At 61.8% G+C, this 25,914-nt stretch overlaps 2 protein-coding genes across 5 annotated transcripts in view; one reads left to right on the forward strand and one right to left on the reverse strand.

The window, feature by feature from the left end:
• PIEZO1 (piezo type mechanosensitive ion channel component 1 (Er blood group)) overlaps positions 1 to 17,587 on the forward strand; it is a 69,266-nt gene extending 51,679 nt beyond the window's left edge. Inside the window, exons 20-51 of the mRNA XM_021671026.2 lie at positions 1 to 126; positions 197 to 397; positions 797 to 1,001; positions 5,484 to 5,588; positions 5,907 to 6,060; positions 6,140 to 6,383; positions 6,453 to 6,549; positions 6,642 to 6,813; positions 7,382 to 7,471; positions 7,548 to 7,633; positions 7,953 to 8,024; positions 8,950 to 9,050; positions 9,572 to 9,653; positions 9,728 to 9,784; positions 9,879 to 10,051; positions 10,191 to 10,297; positions 10,481 to 10,660; positions 10,796 to 11,054; positions 11,332 to 11,520; positions 11,624 to 11,942; positions 12,328 to 12,460; positions 12,544 to 12,691; positions 12,794 to 13,008; positions 13,098 to 13,256; positions 13,362 to 13,509; positions 15,740 to 15,928; positions 16,040 to 16,132; positions 16,213 to 16,385; positions 16,460 to 16,582; positions 16,657 to 16,736; positions 16,839 to 17,025; positions 17,105 to 17,587. Of these exons, the coding sequence (XP_021526701.2) occupies positions 1 to 126; positions 197 to 397; positions 797 to 1,001; positions 5,484 to 5,588; positions 5,907 to 6,060; positions 6,140 to 6,383; positions 6,453 to 6,549; positions 6,642 to 6,813; positions 7,382 to 7,471; positions 7,548 to 7,633; positions 7,953 to 8,024; positions 8,950 to 9,050; positions 9,572 to 9,653; positions 9,728 to 9,784; positions 9,879 to 10,051; positions 10,191 to 10,297; positions 10,481 to 10,660; positions 10,796 to 11,054; positions 11,332 to 11,520; positions 11,624 to 11,942; positions 12,328 to 12,460; positions 12,544 to 12,691; positions 12,794 to 13,008; positions 13,098 to 13,256; positions 13,362 to 13,509; positions 15,740 to 15,928; positions 16,040 to 16,132; positions 16,213 to 16,385; positions 16,460 to 16,582; positions 16,657 to 16,736; positions 16,839 to 17,025; positions 17,105 to 17,354 (4,917 nt within the window). The 3' untranslated portion in view covers positions 17,355 to 17,587. The remainder of the gene's footprint in view (positions 127 to 196; positions 398 to 796; positions 1,002 to 5,483; positions 5,589 to 5,906; positions 6,061 to 6,139; positions 6,384 to 6,452; positions 6,550 to 6,641; positions 6,814 to 7,381; positions 7,472 to 7,547; positions 7,634 to 7,952; positions 8,025 to 8,949; positions 9,051 to 9,571; positions 9,654 to 9,727; positions 9,785 to 9,878; positions 10,052 to 10,190; positions 10,298 to 10,480; positions 10,661 to 10,795; positions 11,055 to 11,331; positions 11,521 to 11,623; positions 11,943 to 12,327; positions 12,461 to 12,543; positions 12,692 to 12,793; positions 13,009 to 13,097; positions 13,257 to 13,361; positions 13,510 to 15,739; positions 15,929 to 16,039; positions 16,133 to 16,212; positions 16,386 to 16,459; positions 16,583 to 16,656; positions 16,737 to 16,838; positions 17,026 to 17,104) is intronic.
• Positions 11,318 to 25,914, reverse strand: CTU2 (cytosolic thiouridylase subunit 2). 4 transcript variants are annotated; one of them, XM_064369968.1, is made up of 16 exons: positions 25,820 to 25,914; positions 25,243 to 25,317; positions 21,921 to 21,999; positions 21,656 to 21,715; positions 20,537 to 20,597; positions 19,895 to 20,004; positions 19,558 to 19,808; positions 19,337 to 19,472; positions 19,013 to 19,144; positions 18,582 to 18,673; positions 18,384 to 18,487; positions 18,148 to 18,295; positions 17,968 to 18,034; positions 17,819 to 17,877; positions 17,642 to 17,741; positions 11,318 to 17,536 (listed from the first exon to the last, which is right to left on the reverse strand). In XM_064369968.1, exons 1-15 carry the CDS (start codon positions 25,885 to 25,887, stop codon positions 17,672 to 17,674), a joined length of 1,512 nt encoding a protein of 503 aa, XP_064226038.1. In that variant the 5' UTR covers positions 25,888 to 25,914; the 3' UTR covers positions 11,318 to 17,536; positions 17,642 to 17,671. The 4 variants fall into 4 exon arrangements, with proteins under 4 accessions (XP_064226038.1, XP_021526700.2, XP_064226039.1 ...); XM_021671025.2 differs by having other exon boundaries at positions 11,318 to 17,741; XM_064369969.1 differs by having other exon boundaries at positions 11,318 to 17,741; positions 21,921 to 22,012; positions 25,820 to 25,904.

Genomic DNA, 25,914 nt, shown 5'->3' on the forward strand with positions numbered 1-25,914 from the left:
CCCTCCCCCAACAGCACCAACCTGCTGACCACGGAGATCAGCCAGTCCCTGCTGTACCGGGGGCCCGTGGACCCCGCCAACTGGTTTGGCGTGCGGAAGGGCTTCCCCAACCTGGGTTACATCCAGGTGAGTGAGGGGCCGGTGGGCGGCTGGGGGGCTGAGCACCCGGCTGCCCTCTGACCCTCGCCTTCTGCAGAACCACCTGCAGGTCCTGCTCCTGCTGGTGTTCGAGGCGGTCGTGTACCGGCGCCAGGAGCACCACCGCCGGCAGCACCAGCTGGCCCCGCTGCCCGCCCAGGCCGTGTTCGCCAGCGGCACCCGCCAGCAGCTGGACCAGGACCTGCTCGGCTGCCTCAAGTACTTCACCAACTTCTTCTTCTACAAATTCGGGCTGGAGGTGAGGCGAGGGTGTTGTCCCCTCCTGGGGCAGGGCTGGGTTGAGGGGAGGGAGGGCTGACTCTGCAGGGGCCGCAGGCCTGGGCCCCACGTGGGTCTGCTTGGGGCACAGGGCCAGGCAAGGCTTCCCCCGGACCCCTTTGGTGTGTTAGTGATGACGAGAGGCAGGAGGCCAACTCAGATTCACTCTGCCATCCAGCCCACGTCCGGGAGCCTGTTTCCCCGGCATGATGGCAACCACCAGCCCTTCCAGCCCTCTTGATGGGGCTGCTGGCCCTGTGCTTGCTTGATGCCCACAGCCTCCAGGCGGGGCTGCCTGTGTCTGAGGCCTGCCAGGTGGGAGGAGAAAGCCCCTTTCTCCGGACTCAGCCCTGCCTGACCCCACCCTCTCCCACCCCAGATCTGCTTCCTGATGGCCGTGAATGTGATCGGGCAGCGAATGAACTTCATGGTGACCCTGCACGGCTGCTGGCTGGTGGCCATCCTCACCCGCAGGCGCCGCCAGGCCATCGCCCGCCTCTGGCCCAACTACTGCCTCTTCCTGGCGCTGTTCCTGCTGTACCAGTACCTGCTGTGCCTGGGCATGCCCCCGGCCCTGTGCATCGGTGAGGGGCACGCGGCTGGGGTGGGCGTGGGCTCCGTGGCCTTGTGGACGCCCGGGGGTGTTTTCTGCCTGCCCCGGGCTCCTGTCCACCCTCCTGGACTCAGCCTTGGCCTCCCTCAGTCGCTACTGTGTGTGTCTCCTGCCCACCCGCATCCCGCCCGGGCGCGGTCACCTGCGTCCCCTCGAGGGGGTGGCCTGGCCCCTCCAGGCTCAGCTGCTTTCACTTCTGTTTCAGCCCGTATTCTATTTGAACTATTTCAAACCTTCAGGAAAGTTGTGGGAATCCTCTCTGGGCCTCACGAGGGCAGCCGGGATGCCTCACACCCAAGTGCTGCCTCGAGCGTGGGTCTCCTGGGGGTGGACGTCCCTGAGCCCACGGCCCCCACACACGGGCCGTCCCCTGGCGGTGCCACTGTTGAGCGTGTCCTCTGGATTGGAGCAGCCCCAGCCTCGGCACTCCCTTTGCGGCGGTCTGGTTTTGAGATCGCATCTGGTCTGATGCTTGCACTGGGTCTCTCGTCTCGGGTCACCCCCCGCTGCCTCGCTTGTCTCTCGGGAAGCTGTGGACGGTGCTCGGCGGTGTTCCGGTGCACTGAGACTGGCTTTGTGTGGCTGTCCTGGTGTTGAGGGTCTGTTCCAGGCGCACAGCGCCCTGCGGTCTGAGACGGGGGAGTCACCTTCGTGTGTGCGGCCGGCTCAGGGGTGTCCCACCTGCCCCACGGTGGCACCCAGCCTGTCGGTGTTGGTGGGCTGTCCGGGGTCATCCTGGCACTGCTCCATGAAACCCTTTCTGTTGTCTCTTTGCGCCCATCAGCTGGGTTTCCTGTCAAGGACAGCGGCCACTTCTCACTGGCGTCGGCAGCCCCTGGGCCTCCCCTCGGCTGCGCGAACCCCGGCCCCTCTGGTCACACGCGGTCATGTTGTCCTGGATCCAGTCCTAGGGCCCTTTGAGCCGTGCCCCCGAGCTCCTGCCCTGTCTTCCAGTCGGGCCCACTGAGGCGCAGTTCACACACAGCGGGCGTTGCTGTTCCCAGCCTGCAGCCTCGTGGCCCCAGGCCACCCCTCCCCCTGCTAGCCGCTGCTCTGACCATCTCTAGGTCTGCCTTTGCTAGACACCTCGGAGCAGGCGCACACAGCTCGGCACCTTCTGTCACACGGGAACGGCGGAGATTCACCCATGTCGGTGTGCCAGCAATTCAACTTCATTTTTCACTTCTCATGTAGACTTACCCCGGAGTCACAGGGAGCCCGTGCCCTAGTCCCAGCCTTGCCCAGTGTCAGCCGTGAACACGGGCCAAGGAAAATGATCAAAACAAGACAGGCTTCCGTGCTGAGCGGGAACGCAGCTCCCGGCACGTGCCTCCCCCGTCCTGTCCTGGGACCCCACACGGGACCCCAGGCTCCATCTGGTCCTTTGCCTCTGTCTCCTCATGGGTTCCTGTCTCTCGTCTTTCCTGGCCTAAGGCTTCTGACGGAGCCCCTCGGTTTGGGGTTGCCTGGTGTTTCTTTCACGAGACCAGCTCTTGCATCTTGGGCCCCACCACAGAGGTGAGACGTCCTTCCAGTGCCTCTCGCTGGGGTCGACGCGTCTTCTCGCACCAGCCTTCATCACTCAGCTACAGAGGCCCGCGTCTGCCAGACTTTCTCATGTGATGCTGGCATTCTTTTGTAACGAATATATGCTTGGCCAGACAAGGTGGCTCACGCTTGTAATCCCAGCACTTGGGAGGCCAAGGCAGGTGGATCATGAGGTCAGGAAACCGAGACCATCCTGGCCAACATGGTAAAACCCCGTCTCTACTAAAAATACAAAAATCAGTCGGGTGTGGTGGTGGGCACCTGTAGTCCCAGCTACCCAGGAGGCTGAGGCAGGAGAATCGCTTGAACCCGGGAGGCAGAGGTTGCACTGAGCTGAGATCGTGCCACTGCACTGCAGCCTGGTGACAGAGCGTGACTCTGTTTCTGAATGAATACATACATATATACATATGTATTTATTTGGCTGGGCATGGTGGTTCATGCCTGTGATCCCAGCACTTTGGGAGGCTGAGGCAGGAGGATTCCTTGAGGCTAGGAGTTTGAAACCACCCTGGTCAACTTAGTAAGAATCCTTTTTTTTTTTAGGGGGTGGGGATGGAGTCTCTCTCTGTTGACCAGGCTAGAATGCAGCCTCCATCTCTTCGGTTCATGCAATCCTCCTGCCTGTCTCAGCCCCGCTAGCAGCTGGGATTACAGGCACTCATCACCATGCCCAGCTAGTTTTTGTGTTTTTAGTAGAGATGGGGTTTCACCACATTGGCCAGGCTGGTCTTGAACTCCTGACCTCAGGTGATCCACCTGCCTTGGCCTCTCAAGGTGCTGAAATTGCAGCCATGAGCCACCACGCCTGGCCCTATTTGCTAATGCTCGTTTTCTGTTTAAACCCTCATTTCTTCTACATATATGAATTGGCATCTTCTGTAAGGAAAAGCTGTCCTTTCTCCCCTGCTGATTTATTTATTCAGTTATTTATATCTGTGTGGACACAGGATGTGGGTCATCATCTCTGGGATTGGCTGTGGGACCAGCGCTGTTCACTCTGTCTTGCGTGTGGTCGCGGCTTTGGGCCCTGGGAGCTCCGGGCCCTCTCCGCCTGCCCCACCCTTTTCAAGTTCGTCTTTTCTTTTGAGATGGAATCTTGCTCTGTTGCCCAGGCTGGAGTGCGGTGTGGTGATCTCAGCTCCCTGCAACCTCTGCCTCCCGGATTCAAGCTGTTCTCATGCCTCAGCCTTCCAAATAGCTGGGATGACAGGCACGCACCTCCACCACACCCAGTTAATTTTTCTATTGTTAGTAGAGATTGGGTTTCACCATGTTGGCCAGGCTGGTCTTGAACCCCTCACCTCGAGCAATCTGCCCGCCTCGGCCTCCCACAGTGCTGGGACGACCAGCATGGGCACCGCACCTGGCCCGTCTTATTTTCTGCTCCAGGCACGGCTGCCTCAGCTTGTGCTTCCCCAGCACAGCCCTGCACTCAGAGCCACTGCTCCGGGGAGCGCGATCGAGTTCCAGGAGCGTGAGGTTTACAGAGCGACATCTGCACCAGGCTTGCCTGTCGCTACAGGGCTGCCTCTGCCTCTGGGTCCTCCACCTCTTTCTTGTTGAAACACTTGCTTTCGAGAGGCGCTGAGGCCAGCTCCCCTTCTCCTGTCTCCTTCCACAAGGCCGTGCCGTGAGCATCCTGTGAGATCAGTGTGTCCTGGGGTCCCTGACATCGAGGGCAAGTTTGTTTTAATGTCATGGGGTTCCCTCTGTGGCAGATGGTGCTGTGGGTTTTGCAAATGCGTGCAGTCATGCATCCACCCCCACAGTCCTTAGGGACTGACCTTCCCTGCCTCGCACGCCTCCCAGGAAGTGTGTCCAGGGGCTGATGATGCCACGGCTCCTCCCCTAGCAGCCCCTGATCCAGCCCATCCCTGGCAGATGGTCCTGTCAGGACGTCACGTCAGCAGGCCCTGTGATCGGCAGGCCCCTCTCGTCTGTCCTGCGTGGTCTGCGGGCCCCTCTAGTCTGTCCCGCGTGGTCTGCGGGCCCCTCTAGTCTGTCCCGCGTGGTCTGCGGGCCCCTCTAGGCTGTGTCGCGTGGTCTGCGGGCCCCTCTAGGCTGTCCGGCGTGGTCTGCGGGCCCCTCTAGGCTGTGTCGCGTGGTCTGCGGGCCCCTCTAGGCTGTCCGGCGTGGTCTGCGGGCCCCTCTAGGCTGTGTCGCGTGGTCTGCGGGCCCCTCTAGGCTGTGTCGCGTGGTCTGCGGGCCCCTCTAGGCTGTGTCGCGTGGTCTGCGGGCCCCTCTAGGCTGTGTCGCGTGGTCTGCGGGCCCCTCTAGGCTGTCTGGCGTGGTCTGCGGGCCCCTCTAGGCTGTGTCGCGTGGTCTGCGGGCCCCTCTAGGCTGTGTCGCGTGGTCTGCGGGCCCCTCTAGGCTGTGTCGCGTGGTCTGTGGGCCCCTCTAGGCTGTGTCGCGTGGTCTGTGGGCCCCTCTAGGCTGTGTCGCGTGGTCTGTGGACCCCCCTAGGCTGTCTTGTGGATCCCGGGCTGTTGCGCTGCGCAGTGTTCTCTGGTGTGGCTGCCACAGTTTGAACCTTTCCCCGCTGCAGGCGTCTGGCTGTGTGCGGTGTCCGGCTGTTGTTTTCAGAGCTGCCATATCACATGCACTGTCACGTCAGGGACTGTGACGCTGTGTGAGGCCAGCACCACCATCCCCCTGTCCTCTAGCCTCTCACTTGGTTCCTTTGCCCCCAGGGCTTGGTGCATAGTTTAAGGAACGTGTGTGAACACTCGGGACACGAGGTCTCTCAGTTCTCAGGACATCACATGTGTATGCATGGGTGGGCGTGAGCTGATACCCATGGACCCTGAGTGTTGGTGATAAAGTCCTGGGGTCTGAGGACACTGGTGAGCAGGTGGGGACGGGGTGTCTCAGGCCCTTCCTGACGTGACGCCCCCAACCCCAGATTACCCATGGCGCTGGAGCCGGGCTGTCCCCATGAACTCTGCACTCATCAAGTGGCTGTACCTGCCTGACTTCTTCAGGGCCCCCAACTCCACCAACCTCATCAGTGAGTGTCCCCCAACCACCCCGCCTCCTCAGAGGACCCTCAGAGCACACACGCACACTCCAGTCTACGCACAAGTGTCGCACAGCTGTGCAGTCAGGCACGTGGCAGCCTGCAGGCCCTGCCCTCATATGCATGCACACAGACGCCCACACCGCGGCTCCCCCAGGGGCACCTGGCCACTCCCCTGAGCAGGCGTGTGTCTGCTCCCAGCGGCTGTACACCCCGCCAGGCCCAGGTGGGAGGTGGGCTACATGCACTGTGCCCGCCTTGTCTGGGTCCCCGTGCACTCGGCCCAGTAACGGCTCCCACGTCCTGCAGGTGACTTCCTCCTGCTGCTCTGCGCCTCCCAGCAGTGGCAGGTGTTCTCGGCCGAGCGCACAGAGGAGTGGCAGCGCATGGCTGGCGTCAACACTGACCATCTGGAGCCGCTGTGCGGGGAGCCCAACCCCGTGCCCAACTTCATCCATTGCAGGTACGTCCCAAGCCACCCGCCACCGGAGCCTTTTGGGAGGGGTGGCCAGGGCGCCCGCCGTGACGCTCCCCCGTGGCAGGTCCTACCTCGACATGCTGAAGGTGGCCGTCTTCCGATACCTGTTCTGGCTGGTGCTGGTGGTGGTGTTCGTGACGGGGGCTACCCGAATCAGCATCTTCGGGCTGGGCTATCTGCTGGCCTGCTTCTACCTGCTGCTCTTCGGCACCGCCCTGCTGCAGAGGGACACGCGGGCCCGCCTCGTGCTGTGGGACTGCCTCATCCTCTACAACGTCACCGTCATCATCTCCAAGAACATGCTGTCGGTGAGCCCCGCCCTGGCCCGCCCAACCTGCCCTGGGGCCTGCCGACGCCACTGACCCCACTCTCCGCAGCTCCTGGCCTGCGTCTTCGTGGAGCAGATGCAGACGGGATTCTGCTGGGTCATCCAGCTCTTCAGCCTCGTGTGCACCGTCAAGGGTTACTATGACCGTGAGTGGTGGCGATGGTGGCCGCGGGGAGGGCGTGGGGACGCCCCCTGCTCCTGGGCCCCGAGCCTGACCCTGTCGGCGCCTGCCTTGCAGCCAAGGAGATGATGGGCAGAGACCAGGACTGCCTGCTGCCCGTGGAGGAGGCCGGCATCATCTGGGACAGCGTCTGCTTCTTCTTCCTGCTGCTGCAGCGCCGGGTGTTCCTCAGCCGCTACTACCTACACGTCAGGGCCGACCTCCAGGCCACCGCCCTGCTGGCCTCCAGGCAAGCTCTGGCCCGGACGCAGCCCGGCGCTCCCGTCTCGGGGCTCGGCAGGGGCAAGGGGAGGCACCTCGCCGCCTCAGCCCCCGGACCGTGGAGAGCAGGCTCCGCCGCTCTGTGACATGGGTGTGTCACCTAGAGGGAGAACAAAGGACAGCAGAGCCCCGGCACCATCACCCGGCCCCGGTACCGGGTGTGCCAGAGACCACAGGCTGCAGCTCGGACGCTGGCTCGTGTCTCACCCCTGGCTGACTTGCCCGCTAAGGGCTAAGTGTCCCCACCAGTGGGAGGACCACCATGTGGTATCAACAGTACCCAGGGAGGGGCTCTGGTTTAGGGCCAGCTTTGTCTGCTTCCCTGCAGCTCTCGGGGGGTAGTTGCCACCAGATGCCCCCGAATTGGTACGGCAGGGGGGCCTGTCCTCTCTCACCGCACACAGCATGCAGGCTGGGAGCAGCAGCTGCCTCCCCGGTGTGTGCCTCTTGCCCAGCGTGGGCAGCGGGCGTGGCGGCTGCTCATGCTGCTCTGGCCCAGTGCCAGGCGCCCATACCCCGTCTCCGCCTCTCCCTAGGGGCTTCGCCCTCTACAATGCAGCCAACCTCAAGAGCATTGACTTCCACCGCAGGATCGAGGAGAAGTCCCTGGCCCAGCTGAAAAGGCAGTAGGTGCCCCTGGGGCGGGGCCTCCCCGGCCCCTCCTCCCGGTGCTAAGCATACGCCCACCCCTCCCCCCTGCAGGATGGAGCGCATCCGCGCCAAGCAGGAGAAGCACAGGCAGGGCCGGGTGGACCGCGGTGGCCCCAAGGACCCCGGCCCGGAGCCAGGTGAGTGCGGCTGTAGCCTGGCACACAAGGCCCCGTGTCCAGCATGTCTGTGCCTGCTGGTGTGTGCTGTGTCTGTGGCCACGTGACGCCCCACAGGGCTCCCAGCCCCCCGTCCTCTTCGTGTTACCACCCTCTGTCCGGTAGGCCCTGTGATTATCCATCCACGCACATGGGCTCTGAACCCCATGGCCTCACGTGGCCCCCATTGCTATGGGACTCTGTGTCTCCAACCATCTTGTCCCCAAGCCAGGGGCACTCATGGCCCCAGCCCCTCCTGGTGCATTGACTGTTACCTTACACTCATCCTGCCCCTTCACAGGGCCTGACAGTCCAGGGGGGTCCTCCCCGCCACGGAGGCAGTGGTGGCGGCCCTGGCTGGACCATGCCACAGGTACCTCCGATTAGCCCGCCTGTGGCCACCCTCTCAGGGTCTCTGTGCCCCCTCACCTGTCCTCTTCCTAGGCTGCTAACTTCCCCCACTTCCCCCGACCCCCAGGCCCTGAGCTGAGGGTACGTGCTGAGGTCTTCTGGGTCAGAGGGGTGCCTCCCTGGCTGCAGGCCCTGGGCTGAACCTGTCCTCCCCTCCCAGCTCTGCCCCAGCCCTTCTGCTGGGAGGAGTCTCAGAGCTTGCTTTTTTGACACAGTCAGTGTGGCTGACCAACAGTTTCACCTGGGTCCCAGCAGCACTGTGTCTTTCTGCGTTTTCCTTTTTAACTTTTTTGAGATGGAGTCTCTCTCTGTCACCCCAGCTGGAGTACAGTGATGCGATCTCAGCTCACTGCAACTTCTACCTCCTGTGTTCAAGCGATCCTCCTGCCTCAGCCTCCCGAGTAGCTGAGACTACAAGCGTGTCCCCACTCCTGGCTAAGTTTTGTATTTTTACTAGAGACAGGGTTTCACCACGTTGGCCAGGCTGGTCTCGAACTCCTGCCCTCAGGTGACCTGCCCGCCTCAGCCGGGCCTGTTCTGTTTTTCTAACTCTCCCGCGGCCTCTTGGGTTCCCCCAGTCCTCTGCAGTTGGCCCACTCTGCACCCCAGCCCGTGCTGGCTCAGCTGCCTTGCCTTCACTGCTGGTCTCGTCCCACCGCGCTGGCCTGTGTCCTGTGCATGCACTGCTCCCGCCTGCACGGCTGCTCCCCAAGGGAGGGTGGCTCTGGGGCCTTGGCCCTGCGGGTGTGGGGGTCTGAGGGAGCTTGGCTGCACAGCATTTGGGTCTGTTACTGGCCCATCCACCCTGAAGTGGACCAAAAGGCCTGCCAGGGTCTGGCTGGGGTCCCCTGGGGGAAAGGCTGGCTCTCAGCCCTGCCTGCCCACAGTCATCCACTCTGGAGACTACTTCCTGTTTGAGTCGGACAGCGAGGAAGAGGAGGAAGCTGCACCTGAAGGTCCCAGGCCTTCCACCCAGAGCGCCTTCCAGGTGGGGGAGGGCCCTGAGCCAGGGCAGCATAGGGTGTGACAGATGCCCCCAGGGCCTGGCAGCCCAGCTCGTACACTGTACCTCCTGGAAGCCCACCCAGGCCTCCCACGTCCCATAGGAAACCAGGCTGCGGGGCTGCGGGGCTGCGGGTCCTGTGTCGCCTGCTCCCCCTCTGCCTGCAGTCCTGGTGCTGACCACCCAAGTTCTGGTGGCAGCCATGGCCTGACCTGTGAGACGGGCCCGACGCCTGTGTGCTGGCCACCTGCCTGTCCTGGGTCCGTCTTTCGGTCCCTGGCTCTTGTTCCTGGCCCGGGAGCCAGGTGGGCTGCATGTGTGGGTATTCTCCCCCACCACCCTTTAGGGTCCCCCTCCCAGAGGGGCTCAGGGACACAGAGGTCCCAGTAAACACAGACAGAGTGGGGATCTGGTGCCATGCTTGCCCAACCCCGGTTACCCCTCCCCTTCCCGACTGGGTCTGATGGCGCGGAAGGCCGGGTCCTGACCCAGGGGCTGGCCCGCAGATGGCATACCAGGCATGGGTGACCAACGCCCAGACAGTGCTGAGGCGACGGCGGCAGGAGCAGGCAAAACAGCTGCCTACAGGTGAGCTGGGGGGCATGGGGACTCTGAGGGGAGGTGGCAGGGCCTCCCATCGCTGACCAGTGTCCTGTGCCCAGGAGATGGACCCAGCCAGGAGGCGGAGCCGGCAGAGGGCCCCGAGGAGGTGGCCGCAGGTGCGTGGGCCCCCAGGGCTGGGGAGTGGGAGGTCTCTCCTGGCCCCACAGGCTGCCCCTCCAGCACCCCTCCCACCCTCCTGCCCTCCCACAGGCCGGAGCCACCTGGTGCAGCGGCTGCTGAGCACGGCGCAGTTTCTGTGGGTGCTGGGACAGGCGCTGGTGGACGGGTTGACGCGCTGGCTGCAGGAGTTCACCCGGCACCACAGCACCATGAGTGACGTGCTGCGCGCAGAGCGCTACCTCCTCACACAGGAGCTCCTGCGGGTGAGCCTTCCCGCGCCCAGCCACACCCCTGCCCGCTTAACCGCCCGGTCCCACGCCCACTCCATCCCCTAAACCGGCTGCAGACACTAGAGCTGGATCAGAGTCCGTGCAGCCCTGAACCCCCTCCTGTGCCCTGCAGGGTGGAGAAGTGGACCGGAGTGTGTTGTTCCAGCTGTACACAAGCCAGGCCGAGGCCACGCTGCCAGGCCCCACCAAGGCCCCTGACGCACCAAGCACAGTGTCCAGGTAGGGGCTGGGGTGACCCCTGAGCCCCAGCTGCTGCCACTGGAGGGTGGCAGTGCCCAGCCATCCCAGACCCTCACCCTTCCCTTGTGCACCCAAGGACTGTGGGGGTTCTGCCCTTACCCCCCCGAAGCCTGAGGTCAGGCCATGGCACAGTCTTCCCTATGACACGACTTCACTTCCCAGTGGGCTGGGGGTGGAGGAGCCGCTCAGCAGCATGACGGACGACACGGGCAGCCCCCTGAGCACCGGCTACCACACGCGAAGTGGCAGCGAGGAGGTGGTCACCGACCCCGGGGAGCGTGAGGCTGGTGCCTCCCTGTACCGGGTGCGGATGCGGACGGCCAGCGAGCTGCTCCTGGACAGGTACGGGCGGGACACGAGGGCACTGGCCGCTCCACGGCCCTGCAGGGGAGCAGCCTGTCTGGGACTGGCAGCAGATAGGGCCATTGCGCCTCTGAGCAGTCCCGGGCTCCCCAAACCTTGCGGGTTTCCCCGCAGGCGCCTGCGCATTCCTGAGCTGGAGGAGGCGGAGCTGTTCGCGGAGGGGCAGGGCCGGGCGCTGCGGCTGCTGCGGGCGGTGTACCAGTGCGTGGCCGCCCACTCGGAGCTACTGTGCTACTTTATCATCATCCTCAACCACATGGTCACCGCCTCCGCCGGCTCGCTGGTGCTGCCTGTGCTCGTCTTCCTCTGGGCCATGCTGTCCATCCCGCGGCCCAGCAAGCGCTTCTGGATGACCGCAATCGTCTTCACCGAGGTGGGTGCGGCCACGGGGTAGGGGTGCCTGGCCTGGCGCGGCCCCCTGCATGCTGAATCCCCGCCCCTGCAGGTCGCCACGGCCCCCTGCATGCTGAATCCCCGCCCCTGCAGGTCGCCACGGCCCCCTGCATGCTAAATCCCCGCCCCTGCAGGTCGCCACGCCCCCCTGCATGCTAAATCCCCGCCCCTGCAGGTCACCACGCCCTCCCTGCATGCTGAATCCCCGCCCCTGCAGGTCACCACGCCCCCTGCATGCTGAATCCCCGCCCCTGCAGGTCGCCGTGGTCGTCAAGTACCTGTTCCAGTTTGGCTTCTTCCCCTGGAACAGCCACGCGGTGCTGCGGCGCTATGAGAACAAGCCCTACTTCCCGCCGCGCATCCTGGGCCTGGAGAAGACGGACGGCTACATCAGGTACGACCTGGTGCAGCTCATGGCCCTCTTCTTCCACCGCTCCCAGCTGTTGGTGAGTGTGAGCCGTGGCACTGAGGGGTTGGGTGGGCCCGTGGGGCACCTGCACTCTCCGCCCGGGAGCCAGGGCCTCCTCACCACACCCTCCCGCCCCGCAGTGCTACGGCCTCTGGGACCACGAGGAGGACTCACCATCCCAGGAGCGAGACAGGAGCAGCGGGAAGGAGCAGGGGGCTGAGGAGGGGCCAGACACCCTGCTGGAACCCCAGACCCAGGCAGGCACAGGGCTCCAGGAGGAGCCAGGGGTGCCCAGGGCCACTACCGAAGACCACGTTCAGGTGGAAGAGAGGGTCGGAGCTACGGACGGGACCCCAGAACCCCAAGTGGAGCTCAGGCCCCGAGACACAAGGCGCATCAGTCTACGTTTTAGGAGGAGGCAGAAGGAGAGCCCAGCGCGGAAAGGTCCGGCAGCCATTGGTATAACTGCCCTGACCCCTGGCTTCCTGCCTCCCCCATTCTGCCCATGGGGCTGCCACAGGGAGAGTCTTTCTCCAATAAGACGGCCAAGCCCAGTGCAGGGCCCATGTGGATATGAGGAAGGCGCTTCTGAGCCACAGCTCCTCTGCCCCCAGGGATGCCCCCCTACCCCGTGCAGGGCTACCGTGGGCCTGGGCTGGCCCCTCAAGTCTGCCCCAGAGGACACAGCCCCAGCTGTCCCCTTGCCAGTGACACTGGGAGGTTCCTGTGTTTGGTCTGCTGGTCTCTGACATGGGGAGAATGCCAGCCTCTTAGGGTAGTCACAAGCCATGAGCCAGACCCAGTCCCCCGGGGGCCCAGACAGAAGTCAGCTTTTCCCCAACAGAAGCTGAGGACAGGGAGAAAGAAGAGGGGGAAGAAGAGAAAGAGGCCCACACGGGGAGAAAGCAGCAGCCAAGCCGCTCCAGACAAAGAGTGCAGGCGGCCGGGCGGCGGCTGCAGGGCTTCTGCCTGTCCCTGTGAGTGAGGGCAGCCGGGGGCAGCTGTGCAGTGGGGGCGGGGAGGCAGGCACTGGCACCAGGCTGAGCCCCCACTTCCACAGGGCCCAGGGCATGTACCGGCCCCTGCGGCGCTTCTTCCACGACATTCTGCACACCAAGTACCGCGCAGCCACCGACGTCTACGCCCTCATGTTCCTGGCTGATGTCGTCGACTTCATCATCATCATTTTTGGCTTCTGGGCCTTTGGGGTGAGCCAGACCCGGGATCCCCCAGTGGACGCAGAGCCCAGCAGCAGCCACCCACGTCCCCCGGGGCCTGGCTCCTCCTGACCTGTGCTCTCCCGGCCACAGAAGCACTCAGCCGCCACGGACATCACGTCCTCCCTGTCGGATGACCAGGTCCCCGAGGCCTTTCTGGTCATGCTGCTGATCCAGTTCAGCACCATGGTGGTCGACCGCGCACTCTACCTGCGCAAGACGGTGCTGGGCAAGCTGGCCTTCCAGGTGGTGCTGGTGCTGGCCATCCACGTGTGGATGTTCTTCATCCTGCCCGCCGTCACCGAGAGGTGGGCCCGCGTGCGGGGGAAGAGTGCGCGGTCTCGGGGGGCGGGGCCCCACTTCCGATGGGGTCCTTGACCTGGCCATCCCACCCTAGGATGTTCAGCCAGAACGCGGTGGCGCAGCTGTGGTACTTCGTGAAATGCATCTACTTTGCCCTGTCCGCCTACCAGATCCGCTGCGGCTACCCCACCCGCATCCTTGGCAACTTCCTCACCAAGAAATACAATCACCTCAACCTGTTCCTTTTCCAGGGGTGAGTGAGGGTCCCACCAGGGTGGGGGTCGTGAGAAGCTAGATCCTGCCTGTCAGGGCCCGGGCAGGAGGAACCCCACCTGAAGGGATCCCTGGCTGTGGGCAGGTTCCGGCTGGTGCCATTCCTGGTGGAGCTTCGGGCAGTGATGGACTGGGTGTGGACGGACACCACGCTGTCCCTGTCCAGCTGGATGTGCGTGGAGGACATCTACGCCAACATCTTCATCATCAAGTGCAGCCGAGAGACAGAGAAGGTGCCTGGGCCGGGGCGGGGACCTGAACAAGGGGCCAGGGGTGCTGGTGGTCCTCCCAGGGCTCGCAAGCGATGGGGAGGGACCCGAGGCAAGCCCACAACTGGCTGATCCCGAGGCCAGGGATCTTGGCAGCTGCAAGTGGGTGCCGGGGGCAGAAGCAGGCAGACTTGGCCCTGTTCCAGGTAGGCTGGCAGTAGAGCGGCCCCTCAGCTGGGCCTGGTGCAGGGGGGACCAGTCGGACAGTTACCTGAGTTCTTGTTTAATGGCTTTATTGGGAGAAAATTCATGCATCAGCCCATTCAGCCATTTAAAATGTATAATTCAGGTATTTTTAGTATATTCACCGTTGAGCATCTGCCACTAACATCAACTTCACCACTTTAAAAAGAAACCCAGGGCCAGACACAGTGGCTCACACCTGTAATCCCCGCACTTTAAGAGATGGAGGAGGGAGGACTGCTCAAGGCCAGGAGTTCAAGACCTGCCTGGACAACGCAGTGAGACCCACCTCAGCAAATGTAAAAATAAAATCAGCTGGCTGTGGTGCTCATGCCTGTGGTCCCAGCACTCTGGGAGGCCTGAGGAAGACAAGTTGAGGCCAGGAGTTTAAGACCAACCTGGGCGACATAGCCAGACCTCCCCTAGCTGGGTGTGATGGTGCACACTTGTGCTCCCAGGTACTCTGGAGGCTCAGGTAGGAGGGCTTAAGGCCAGGCGGTGAATGCTGCATTAAGCCTGATCATATGACTGCACTCCAGCCTGGACAACACTGTGAGACCCTGTCTCTAAAAAAGTAAAAAGAAACCAAGTGCCCATTGGCTGTCGCTCCGTTTCCCCCTCCCCGGACCCTGGTAACCCCTCGTCTACTTCCTGTTTCTCTATGGATTTGCCTGTTGTGGGTATTTCATGAAAACAGGATCAGCCTTTGTCCTTCTGTGACCGGCTCTCCTCACTCAGCAGTTTCTGAGGTGTACCCCCGTGGGCAAATGACATTCCGGGGTACGGATGCACCACCCTATGTTCATCTGTGGATGGACGGACCGAGGGACTGTTCCCGTGATGCTGCCAGGCACCGCGGTGCACACGTGTGCGCCCGTGCCCTCGGCTCTGTGGCTGCACGCCGGGGCTGGAAGTGCTGTCTGGTGGTGTCTTACGTCGTGAGCAGCCACTCTGTGCGGCTGCGCCACCGTCTTAGGCTCCCCCAGCAACACGGGCCCAGTCTGTCCACATCCTGGGCAGCTGCTGCCAGGCGGCTTTTGTTCTGGCCATCCCTGCTGAGCCTTATGCGGTTCCCTGTTGACTGACCGTGAGCTTCTTTTCTTGTGCTTGACCGTGTGTGTGTCTTCCTTGGAGAAATGTCTATTCAAATCCTTTCTCTGCGTTGTAGTTGGGTTTTGAGCTAGGATCTCACTCTGTCGCCCAGGCTGAGGTGCAATGGCATCATCTTGGCTCATGGCAGCCTTTGCCTCCCAGGTCCAACTGATTCTCCCACCTCAGCCTCCCAAGTAGCTGGGACCACAGGTGTGCAGTACCACACCTGGCCGATTTTTGCATTTTTGGCCCAGTTGATCTTGAATTCCTGACCTCAAATGATCCGCCCACCTTGGCCTCCCAGAGTGCTGGGATTACAGGCCTGAGCCACTGCATCCAACAGCTGCATTTATTAGAGTTCTTATTCTGTAGATACACTGGCTGGAAATGACTGAGGTGTAAGGGTTGTTTCTATTCTCTGGTTGCAGACAGTTTCTGCAATTCTATGCACTGTCTCTCTGGTGTCTTTGGCAGCACAGAAGTGCTTATTTTGGTAATATCTAGTTTACTTTCCTTTGTCAAATCCAAGTTCATGAAGATTTGCCCTGTTTTGTTCTAAAAGTTCTATAGTTTTAGCTCTTAGATTTCCTTGGAGTTAGATTTTGGCACTTGGCGTGAGGCAGGAGTTCCATTCCAGTCTCCTGCCTGGGTGGGGCCAGTGCCATGTGTTGGAGAAAGCCTGTCCATTCCCCGAGTGGCCGCAGCTCCCTCGTCTAAGACCAGTGGCCCCTGAACATGAGGGTTCCAGCTGGATCCTCAGTCCCGGGCCACGGGTCTGTGGCTGCCTGCCACTGCTACAGCTGTGCCATGCCGAAGTCAGGCTGGGGCTTCTGTGGGCTGCCGGGTGAGCTGGAGCCTGTGGCCTGTGATCTGCAGGAAGGGCAGAACTGAGTCCATGCCCTGTGTCGTTCCCCTCCAGAAATACCCGCAGCCCAAAGGGCAGAAGAAGAAGAAGATCGTCAAGTACGGCATGGGCGGCCTCATCATCCTCTTCCTCATCGCCATCATCTGGTTCCCCCTGCTCTTCATGTCGCTGGTACGCTCGGTGGTGGGCGTGGTGAACCAGCCCATCGATGTCACCGTCACCCTCAAGCTGGGCGGCTATGAGGTAAGCCTCCGCTGGCCCGCCTGTCCGTTCCCGTGCCCCGGGGGTTCTGGCCAAGGCGGTGCCACCCCTCGCTGCCTCTGTTCGCTCATCTTCACGGCCTTGTGCCTCCAGCCACTGTTCACCATGAGCGCCCAGCAGCCGTCTGTCATCCCCTTCACGCCCCAGGCCTATGAGGAACTGTCCCGGCAGTTTGACCCCCACCCGGTAAGTGGCCTCTGCCCTGTGACAGCCGGGTGGGGTGGGGGGAAGAGGCTGCAGTCACTGAGGGTGTCACCTGCACCCAGCTGGCCATGCAGTTCATCAGCCAGTACAGCCCCGAGGACATCGTCACGGCACAGATTGAGGGCAGCTCTGGGGCGCTGTGGCGTATCAGCCCGCCAAGCCGCGCCCAGATGAAGCGGGAGCTGTACAATGGCACAGCCGACATCACGCTGCGCTTCACCTGGAACTTCCAGAGGTGGGGTCCGGGCTGGGGCAGGGCCTGGGTGGCTGGACCCACGGCCCTGGGTGACGCTGTGTTCCCACCCACAGGGATCTGGCTAAGGGAGGCACCGTGGAATACGCCAATGAGAAGCACATGCTGGCCCTGGCTCCCAACAGCACTGAGCGGCGCCAGCTGGCCAGCCTGCTGGAGGGCACCTCGGACCAGTCTGTGTGAGTTAAGGGCCCAGGGTGGTCGCTGGGCAAAAAGGCAGGGCCAGGCCTGACCTGCTCCCACCTCCCTGCAGGGTCATCCCCAACCTCTTCCCCAAGTACATCCGCGCCCCCAACGGGCCCGAAGCCAACCCTGTGAAGCAGCTGCAGCCCAGTGAGTCGGGGCACAGGGCTGGGGGAGGATAGAGGGGTGCACAGGGCTCGGGGAGGACAGGGAGGGGGGCCGCAGCCCAACCGTCTCCCGGCTCCACCCCAGATGAGGAGGCCGACTACCTCGGCGTACGTATCCAGCTGCGGAGGGAGCGGGGCCCAGGGGCCACCGGCTTCCTTGAGTGGTGGGTCATTGAGCTGGAGGACTGCCAGGCCGACTGCAACCTGCTGCCCATGGTCATCTTCAGCGACAAGGTCAGCCCACCGAGCCTCGGCTTCCTGGCTGGCTATGGGTGAGTGTATGGCTGGGGGGGTGCCCCGCAGCTCGGGAGGGCTCCGGGCGGCCCCAGGACTCACCGGCTCCTCCTGCAGGATCATGGGGCTGTACGTGTCCATCGTGCTGGTCATCGGCAAGTTCGTGCGCGGCTTCTTCAGCGAGATCTCGCACTCCATCATGTTTGAGGAGCTGCCGTGCGTGGACCGCATTCTCAAGCTCTGCCAGGACATCTTCCTGGTGCGTGAGACCCGGGAGCTGGAGCTGGAGGAGGAGCTGTACGCGAAGCTCATCTTCCTCTACCGCTCGCCGGAGACCATGATCAAGTGGACACGTGAGAAGGAGTAGGAGCTGCTGCTGGCCAGCACGGCCCCACAGCGGGTGGCACTCCTAGGGCCGGGGGAGCTGCTGCCCCGTCCATGGCTGCCAGCTGTGACACATTCTCCCGGCCTGCCTGAGCCCTGATGCTGCTGTCAGAGAAGGACACTGCGTCCCCATGGCCTGCGTGGCACTGCTGTCCCCCACGCATACTGTAGAGAGTTTTTTAATAATTAAAAAGGTTTTATTTATACAAATAGACACTCAGAGGCCAACCCCATCCTTGCCTTCCGGCCACAGCGTGGTGGACCCTGCACCTGGCGCCTGCTGTCCCAGAGAGCACGTCCTCAGCTCTGGCCCACCTCATCGTCACTGTCCTCAATCAGACAGTCCCGGAGCTCTGCCAAGACCCAGGCCCTAGAGAGAGAGAGCTGCAGTGGGTACCAGCCCTAGGCACCTGCCCCCCCAGGCCACAGCGGGATGGGCCCCAGTACCTCTGGGTGCGGAGCTGGGCCTCGGCCAGGATGTACTGCGGCAGGGGCTCCAGCGAGGGCTGCAAGAGAGGCCGGGATAGGAGACAGGATGCAGGAAGGCCATCCCGTCCCCTCTCCGAGCCCAGACAGGCGGGTACCAACTCACTCACCAGGTCCTTCATGTTCACACGGCAGCCATAGCACAGCTGCTCCACAATGCAGGCTTGGGGGTCCTCCCTGCAGGAGCAGAGCTGGATGTGTGCCCACCTTGGCACCTCAGCACCAGTGGGTGAGGGCAGGTCCCCCTCCCCCCAGGCAGCTGGCCAGGGGTGGTAGGGACAGGGACTCACCTCCTGGAGGACCGCTGGCAACAGCCCTGGGCCCAGGCCCCCCCTGGAGAACAGCAGGGCCCCTGGGGTGTCCCAGTCTCAGTCAGCGGGGTGGGCGAGTGGATCTGGGAGAGATGTGAGGTCTGAACCCCAAAAGCCGTGGCACTGTCTGCAAGCAGAGAGGGGCTGAGGGAACCCTGTTGCCGCTGAGCCCCCACACCCACTCCCCCATCACCCCAAAAGCAGGATGCACAGACCAGCGGTGTCAATGTCCAGGGCGCACATGCACAGCAGACAGCGAGGGCCGCAGTCTCCGGCAGCAGGGCCGTCCCGGGGGGCCTTCACCAGCTTCTCACTTGTCCTGTGGCCAGGGGTGGGAGGAACAGGTGAAATGCACGGGGCGCAGCTCCACCGTAAGCCCTGGCCTGAGCACGAGCGGTGCGCTCAGCACACACCTGCACACGGTGCTGACGGTGGAGGGAAACTGGGTCTGCAGCCGGAGGATGAAGGCCTCCATCAGCCGGTGGATGCTGGCCTTTTCAGGGGCCTAGGGAACAATCAGATTGAGGGCTAAGGAAGAGCTGGGGGCCAGCACCAGGCTGGGGCAGAGACTCGTGAGGGCAGGTTCCGTGAGTTCCACACTGCTGGCCCCCATGGCTCTGGCCTCGCAGCGACAGCTCAAGGAAGCCAGAGGACCAGCTTCAGCAGTGTACCTGTGGGGCCCTCCTGTCACCCCCACGCCCTCAGGGACAGGGCAAACTCAGAGAACTCTGGGGACGTGACACTGCTGGGGGACACGGCCAGAGTCACTGAAGGTGTGCCAGTGACCTCTGAGCCTGTGTGAGAAAGGCCGCCCAGCCCACACGGCCTGCCCTGGTGAACCCACCTTGGTATCGACGGCTGGCGTGAAGACACAAGGGACGGAGAACAGCCGGTTGTAGAAGGCCACCTCCTTCAGGGTGTGCTCCCGCATGGGTCGCACCACCACCACGTCCCCGTGCCGCTCATCGGAGAAGCCCTGGGGAGGCGGGGGCTGGAGAGTCAAGGTCAAGGCCTGTATGTCCCCCCTCCTTTCCTACGGGGTGTGAGGGGTCACAGACCCCACCTCCATCCGAGACGCCGCAGGACTGATACGCAAGCACTCCCAAGTGAAGATGGCCGAATGGGTCAGGGTGGGGACGGGCCTCCAGGCACCCAGGCCCCTGCCTACCGTGTCCCAAGCCAGGAAGGCCCCTCTACCCAGCGCCAGGTTGGTCATGAGCTTGATGGCCAAGCGGGTGCAGCTGTCCCCAGTCATGACCTTGGAGTAGCCGTGAGCTCGGGCCACGTGCAGGATCAGGTGGACCCTGCAGCACACAGACTCTCAGGGCCGGCCGGGCGGGCTGGCCCAGGGAAGGGGCTCTCGGGGGCCTGGGGACTGCAGGGCCTCACCGCAGGGTCTGCAGAAGCTCCTCCTTGGCCGTCAGTGTCCTCACCGAGCAGAACAGGTGGGAAAGAGCCTCAGTCTGGGCAGCAGCAGGTGGTCTCACCAGACTCTGGGGGTCCCGTGGGGGCTGCACACGGGGCTGGGGCAGCACACGCTGCTGCTGGAGGAAGCTGTCCACGGCCGCCTTGTAGGCCCCCTCGGGAGCCGCCGGCTCCTGGGAAGAGCACCGCAGCACCGACGGTGGCAGGCTGAACACCTTCCGGGAGACAGGAGAGGGCAGTGAGGCTCAGGACAGCCCCAGAGGTCGCCTCTGGGACCCCTTCCCAGGGCCAGCCCTCCCACCTCCTCTAAGGCCACCACGTGCCACGGGAACCCAATTGCTTGCAGGATGGGCTTCACTTCGGCTAGGGTCTTCGCTCTCTCCTCTGGGCTCCGGCCACAGGCTGCTCCCTCTGAAAAACCCAGGCAGAGTCACGGCTCACAGAAGAGCCAGGCAGGGTGTGGGGCCACCTCCCCCAGGGGAAATCCTTCCAGGCCTCGCTCTGCAAGGCGGTGCTTCCTGGAGGAGCTGTGGGATATCTGCCATTTTCCTCTGGGGAAGGGGATTCTCCCTGGGGCTGACCTCAGCGCTAGAGTGAACACCCCAGGAGTTCGTCCCACAGAAGCAAGGCTCAGGGAGGCGGCCCCTGGGTCCCTGTCACCACCCGAACTTCACACGCCCTTCTCTGTCCCCAGAGCCCGTGATGGGGGCTCGGTAGCCGCCGCTCCTGCTCCCCACCCTCAACTTTCAGAGGATGTTCTCAGGTTCCAGGAACACTGGTGCCTCCTAACGACGGACACATCCACTGCCTCCTTCAGGGGAATGTCCCCACCGGGGCCTGAGTGCAGAGGCAGCAGCAGCAGCTCCACACGCCCTACCAGAGGAGGGTCGGCAGGGCACAACCCAAGCGGCCAGGGAGTAGGAGAGGCGATGGCCACACATACCATCAACGAAGATGACCCCCGGCACAAAACGCAGTCTCTTGGCAGAATCTTGGCTCAGGCCCTGGAGGGAGAAGCATCAGGGAGTCAGCCCCAGCCACAAGCCACAGGACACTTCAGCTCAGAACATCTTTCAGTTGGATTTAACGCCCTCCTGGAGGGTAAAGTGACCTTCCCCTGCCATTGCTTTTAGTGGACAAAGCCATTCAGACTTGGGGGCCAGGCAGGCCCAGTAGGCGAGGCCGCATGCCCATGTTTTCCACAGAAGCCTTGGGGGTCTTCACCCCCTGGTACAATGCGCTGGTCCTGGATGGCTCAACAATGCCCCAGGAGAGGAGGCTGGGGCTACGGGGCCACCGTGACTGCACCTCACACACTGGCCACTCAGAAAGCAAGAGCCTGCTAGAGGCTGGGGCACCGCTGGGCACAGGAAGGGCAGCACCAGGGTGGCACAGAGGGCTGAGCCAGTTACCTCACATCACCCTCCTGGCGGGTTCGGGGGACCTCAGAGAACGGAAAACTAACTTCAGCAGTGCTGTGCAGTGCGCCCATCCTGAGACCAACATCACACCCATCACCCAGGCAGAGCCGACCCTCTCCTCTCAACCACCCACCCCCCAGAAACAGCCTCCTCCAGACTGCACCCCTCACTGGGAGTGTGGAGAAACCAGGCACATCCTGCTCTTGTGCCCTCCTGAGAAGCCCTACCTGCCTTGGACTTCCTGAGCTGGCCCTGAACCCGCCAGGGGCACAGCCCACCACCCTGAGCCCCTGCCTCCGCCTCCCCGCCACGTGCCATGCCCTCCGCCTCAAATGCTGCTCCCTTTGCTTCTCCTGACAATCCCTCCTCCCGCTTCCTGATCTTCCCTCAGGTCACACACGGCCAAGCCGAGATGCCACTTTTCACTGACTGTGTTTCTGTGCTGGTTGAATAAAGGGACACAAGGCAAGTGGGACGCACACAGGCGCTCTGGACATAGCTTCCGATTGGTGCGCCTGCTGCAAACACATCTGAGAACCCTCCTGGTGTCCAGGCCAGGGGGCGGGCTGCTCTCTAGCCCCAGCCAACAGCCCCCCAGCCTCAGCCCAGCAGCCAGGGCCAAGTGGGTGGTGAACACGCACCTCAAGGACCTGCCAGACCATGGAGCTGGACGAAGGCCCCCCAGACCACGCCAAGAGCACCTGGGAGAGAAGAAACAGCACTCAGGGCGCCGCGCCTCCAACACGCACAGACACCCCACCTCGTGGACGTCCAGGACATCGAGGCAGCCCTCAAATCCCAGGGCGGCGCTGGCGGCTGCAGGAGGCCAGACCACCTGTGGGAGGGAGGAGCAGGGGCCTCGAGGGGCCAGGCTGCTCAGTCAGACCCCCAGGACCCAGATGCTACCTTCTCGCCTGGGAAGATGAGCCGGTTCTTGCCCAGCATGGCTCTGAACTTGTGGATGTAGAAGGCCTTGAAACAGCCCCTGCAACACAGACCTGCGATGACAGAGCCGCTCGGCCCCCGAACGGTGGGCAGCACGCTGAGCACTGCGGCTGCCAGCCTCCTTCACTGCCTGCCATCTTTAAAAGCAGCATCTTTGCATCCAGGCTCTGCCCAGAGACTGCTGAAAGGGGAGAGGCTGGGGGCCCCTACGGCGGTGGCTTCCCCAGGGTGAGCATGAGGCTCCCTGATGCTTCCTACAACCCCAGCAGGTATGAACTGCACTGCATCCAATAAATGAGGGGGCCAGAGCCCAGGCATCCCTGCCCCACAGGCATTCAGAAGGGCCCAGCTGGCAGAGTGGACGGACTCAGGCATGAACAGGGCAAGGCCAACCCAGAGCCCATAAGAAAAGACCCACCACACAGAGACACTACCTCTCTGGGGTGCAGTGGGGAAACTCAGCAGGCCCACAGCGAGGGCCCAGCATCCTCCCTGGGTTGAATGGGCCAGAAATGGCTAAGAGGCTGCGCGTCTCCAACCCCACAAAATCACAACTTCCGGGGTTGGGAACTGCATTTTTTTTTTTTTTTTTTTGAGACAAAGTTTCACTCTCATTGCCCAGGCTGAAGTGCGATGGCACAATCTTGGCTCACTGTACCTCCTGGAATCAAGCAATTCTCCTGCATCACCCTTCTCGAGTAGCTGGGATTACAGGCCTGTGCCACCACCCCCAGCTAATTTTGTATTTTTAGTAGAGACAGGGTTTCTCCATGTTGGTCAGGCTGGTCTCAAACTCCCAACCTGAGGCAATCTGCCCGCCTCGGCCTCCTAAAGTGCTAGGATTACAGGTGTGAGCCACCATGCCCAGCAGGGAACTGCATTTTTAAGAGATAGGGTCTCGATCTGTCACCCAGGCTGGAGTGCAGTGGCACAGTGATAGCTCACTGCAGCCTTAAACTCCTGGGCTCATGTGATCCTTCTGCCCTGGCCACCCAGGTAGACAGAACTACAGGTTACAGGCACGTGCCACCATACCTGGTTAATTTTTCTATTTTTTGTAGACAAGTTCTCGCTATATTGTCCAAACTGGTCTCAAACTCCTGGCCCCTAGTCATCCTCCTGCCTGGGCCTCCCAAAGTGCTGAGATTACAGGTGTGAGCCACCGTACCCAGCTGTAATCTTCGTTCCTAATAAACTTTCCAGACATCTGACTCTGGCTCAGAGATTCTTGGCCCTGGCTGTTAGAACCACACAAACCAATTGAGTCAAAATGTCTAGGCGTGAGGCCTAGGAATCTGCATTTTAAAGCTCTCCTGCAATCCCCCAGGACGTAGCTTTGGGCATGGGGAGCATCACACAAGGAGAACAGGTGCCGGGCTTCACCTCCTCGCTGTGGGCCAGGAGGGCCTGTGTGCCCCACACCACCAGCTGGGATTCAAGTGTGGTGGGTCTGCGCGGACATGCCGTGTCTGGGCTCCTGAAACTTCGCTGTCCCCTCTGTGTCAGGCAAGGCCAGGGTTCCCCTGCGTGCTGATCTGAATCATCACTGGGGAGCCCAGCTCGACATAGGCTCCTTAAGGCCTTCACCTGGAGACCTGGCTCCCCACTCCTCGGCACCAGCGAGCACAGCACAGTAAAACTCTGGCCTCAGCGGAGCCCTGCTGGCCACTGAGGCCTTGCATGGAGCCACGGCAGCCTCTCCTCCGTGAATCCTCCCAGCAGCCCAGTGTACTCGGCAATTTCAGATGCTCCTGAGTGGTTAAAGTACTACCTTGGCCGGGCACGGTGGCTCCTGCCTGTAATCCCAGCGCAAAATGTAACTCCCGGCCCACAAACCTCATTCTCCAAATCTAACAGGCTGTCAAAAGATGGTCAAGGACAAGAAAACTTTTCGAGAACAATCTCCTCAGTTCTCCCACTCCAGTGTCTTTTTTTGAAACATTTTAGAAAGCAGAGCCCAGGACTCCTGGAGACCAATTAAAAAGTGTGAGGTCGCCAGCCCCAGTGGTTCATGCCTGTAATCCCAGCACTTCGGGAGGCCGAGGCGGGCAGATCAGGAGGTCACGAGTTCGAGACCAGCCTGGCCAATATGGTAAAACCCTATCTCTACTAAAAACATAAAAAATTAGCTGGGAGCAGTGGTGCTCACCTGTTGCCCCAGTTACCTCGGAGGCTGAGGCAGAACCGCTTGAACCCGGGAGGCCAAGGTTGCAGTAAGCCAGGTTCACGCCACTGCACTCATCCTGGGTGAGAGTGAGACTCCATTTCAAAATAAATAAATAAATGTCATCACTCATTCCGCAAACATGTGATGCAAAAAAACCACGTGTTGGGCGAGTCTGGTGGCTCATGCCTGTAATCCCAGCACTTTGGGAGGCCAGGGCAGGCAGATCACTTGAGGTCAGAAGCTTGAAACCAGCATGGCCAACATGGTGAAACCCCGTCTCTACTGAAAATACAAAAATTAGCCAGGCATGGCGGTGGGCGCCTGTAACCCCAGCTACTTGGGAGGCTGAGGCTGAAGAATCGCTTGAACCTTGCAGAGGTTGCGGTGAGCCAGGATCACGCAACAGCACTCCAGCCTGAGCGACAGAGTGAGACTCTGTCAAAAACAAAAACAAAAAAATTACCTAACACCACTGAGAATTAAAAGAGCTGAAATGAGGGAGGCCTGAGCCTGCCTCCGGGGAGCTATGATTCCAGTTGAAACAAACAATACGATGGTTACAAGCCAAGAAAAACATGGCAAGGGCCATAAAAGAGTCACAGATAAAACGGAACATCCTCACACCATGGCGCTCCTGTCCAAAGCCTCACCTCCCCCTCAGACCTGGGGGAAGGCTGGAGGTCTCCTTCCAAGCCTCTAGCCAGTCACTGATGAAACAAGCAGCTCACATGAGAGAAACTTTCACCCAGAGGATCTGCCAATTTCCCAGAATGCTCTAATCCGCCCCTAGATGTGTTCCAGCTGCCCCCAAATGCCCATTCCTCCTCCACCTGATCCCAATCTAGACACCACGGCCCCACTTCCCACTGTTCTCATCAGCTCCATTAGAAACCTCGCCAGCTGATCTGCGGCTAGCTAATGGTAAATTGTTTGCCAAGCAGAAAACCCACGCTTTTGCCTTCACTTCCACACCAGGGGCACCGGGGACAACATCAGAAGCAAGAAAAAAATAAGAACACGTTTATATAAAGAAGAAATAAAGCCTCAGAAGTTGGGACTATCCTGTCTGCCTAGCGAGGCTATGTTTGCCAGGGTCTCAGCACCTCCAGGCCTCACCTGCAGAAGGCATCTCCAGCTCGTATCACCACCACCGGCTGGGCTTCCTTGCACTTCACACACTTCTGCTCACGGCTGTGGAGATGTGAGGGGGGAGAAGGGAGGAACACAGATTTGGGGAACTCCTGTTTCTGAACCTGAGTTGGTCAGGGTAAAGCATCTTGTGACACACACAAACCAAGGCTTGTGTTTTGTCCAAACTTAAAAAGGCTCTTAGGGGGAAGTTTAGCCTAAGAAACAAGGCTCAGGGGGCACGCAAAGACCGCTATTCAATCTCCCAAGGCTGGCACAGGGAGGACAGCCTCACTGAACCAGTTCCATAGGAATAAGGGTGGCACTGTCAGCGGCAGAGACGTCCCCGGTGGCTGCTAGGATAATGAGAGGTGCGAGTCAGCCGAATAAGCCCCCTTCCTAGGTGCTCGTCACGGCTGGACAGTCACTCCCCGAGCGCTGCGGAGGGAGGTCCGCCCTCCACGCGGCGCTCGGCAGTGACGGCAAAGCCCGACCGGGACCCTCGGGGACAGGAGTGCAGCGGGAAGGCGAGGGGGGCCCCGCGGGTCCGGCCGCCAGCTCTTACCTAGGCCGCGGCGCCGGGGGCGGCTCCCGGGGCGCCGGCTCCCCGTAGTCCTCTCCCACCTGACACATGCCCACACCGGGTCCCGTCGCAGACTG

Source organism: Aotus nancymaae, unplaced genomic scaffold (assembly GCF_030222135.1).
Source record: "Aotus nancymaae isolate 86718 unplaced genomic scaffold, 86718_ANA_hifiasm-v0.15.2.pri h1tg000095l, whole genome shotgun sequence".
Lineage (NCBI taxonomy): Eukaryota > Metazoa > Chordata > Mammalia > Primates > Aotidae > Aotus > Aotus nancymaae.

Coding starts and splice junctions, on each gene's coding strand:
- CTU2 (XM_064369968.1), bottom strand. CDS start 25,887: ATGTGTCAGGTGGGAGAGGACTACGGGGAGCCGGCGCCCCGGGAGCCG. Junction 25,318..25,819: donor CCCCCGGCGCCGCGGCCTAG/GTAAGAGCTGGC, acceptor ACATCTCCACAG/CCGTGAGCAGAAGTGTGTGA. Junction 20,598..21,655: donor TGGTCTGGCAGGTCCTTGAG/GTGCGTGTTCAC, acceptor TTCTCCCTCCAG/GGCCTGAGCCAAGATTCTGC.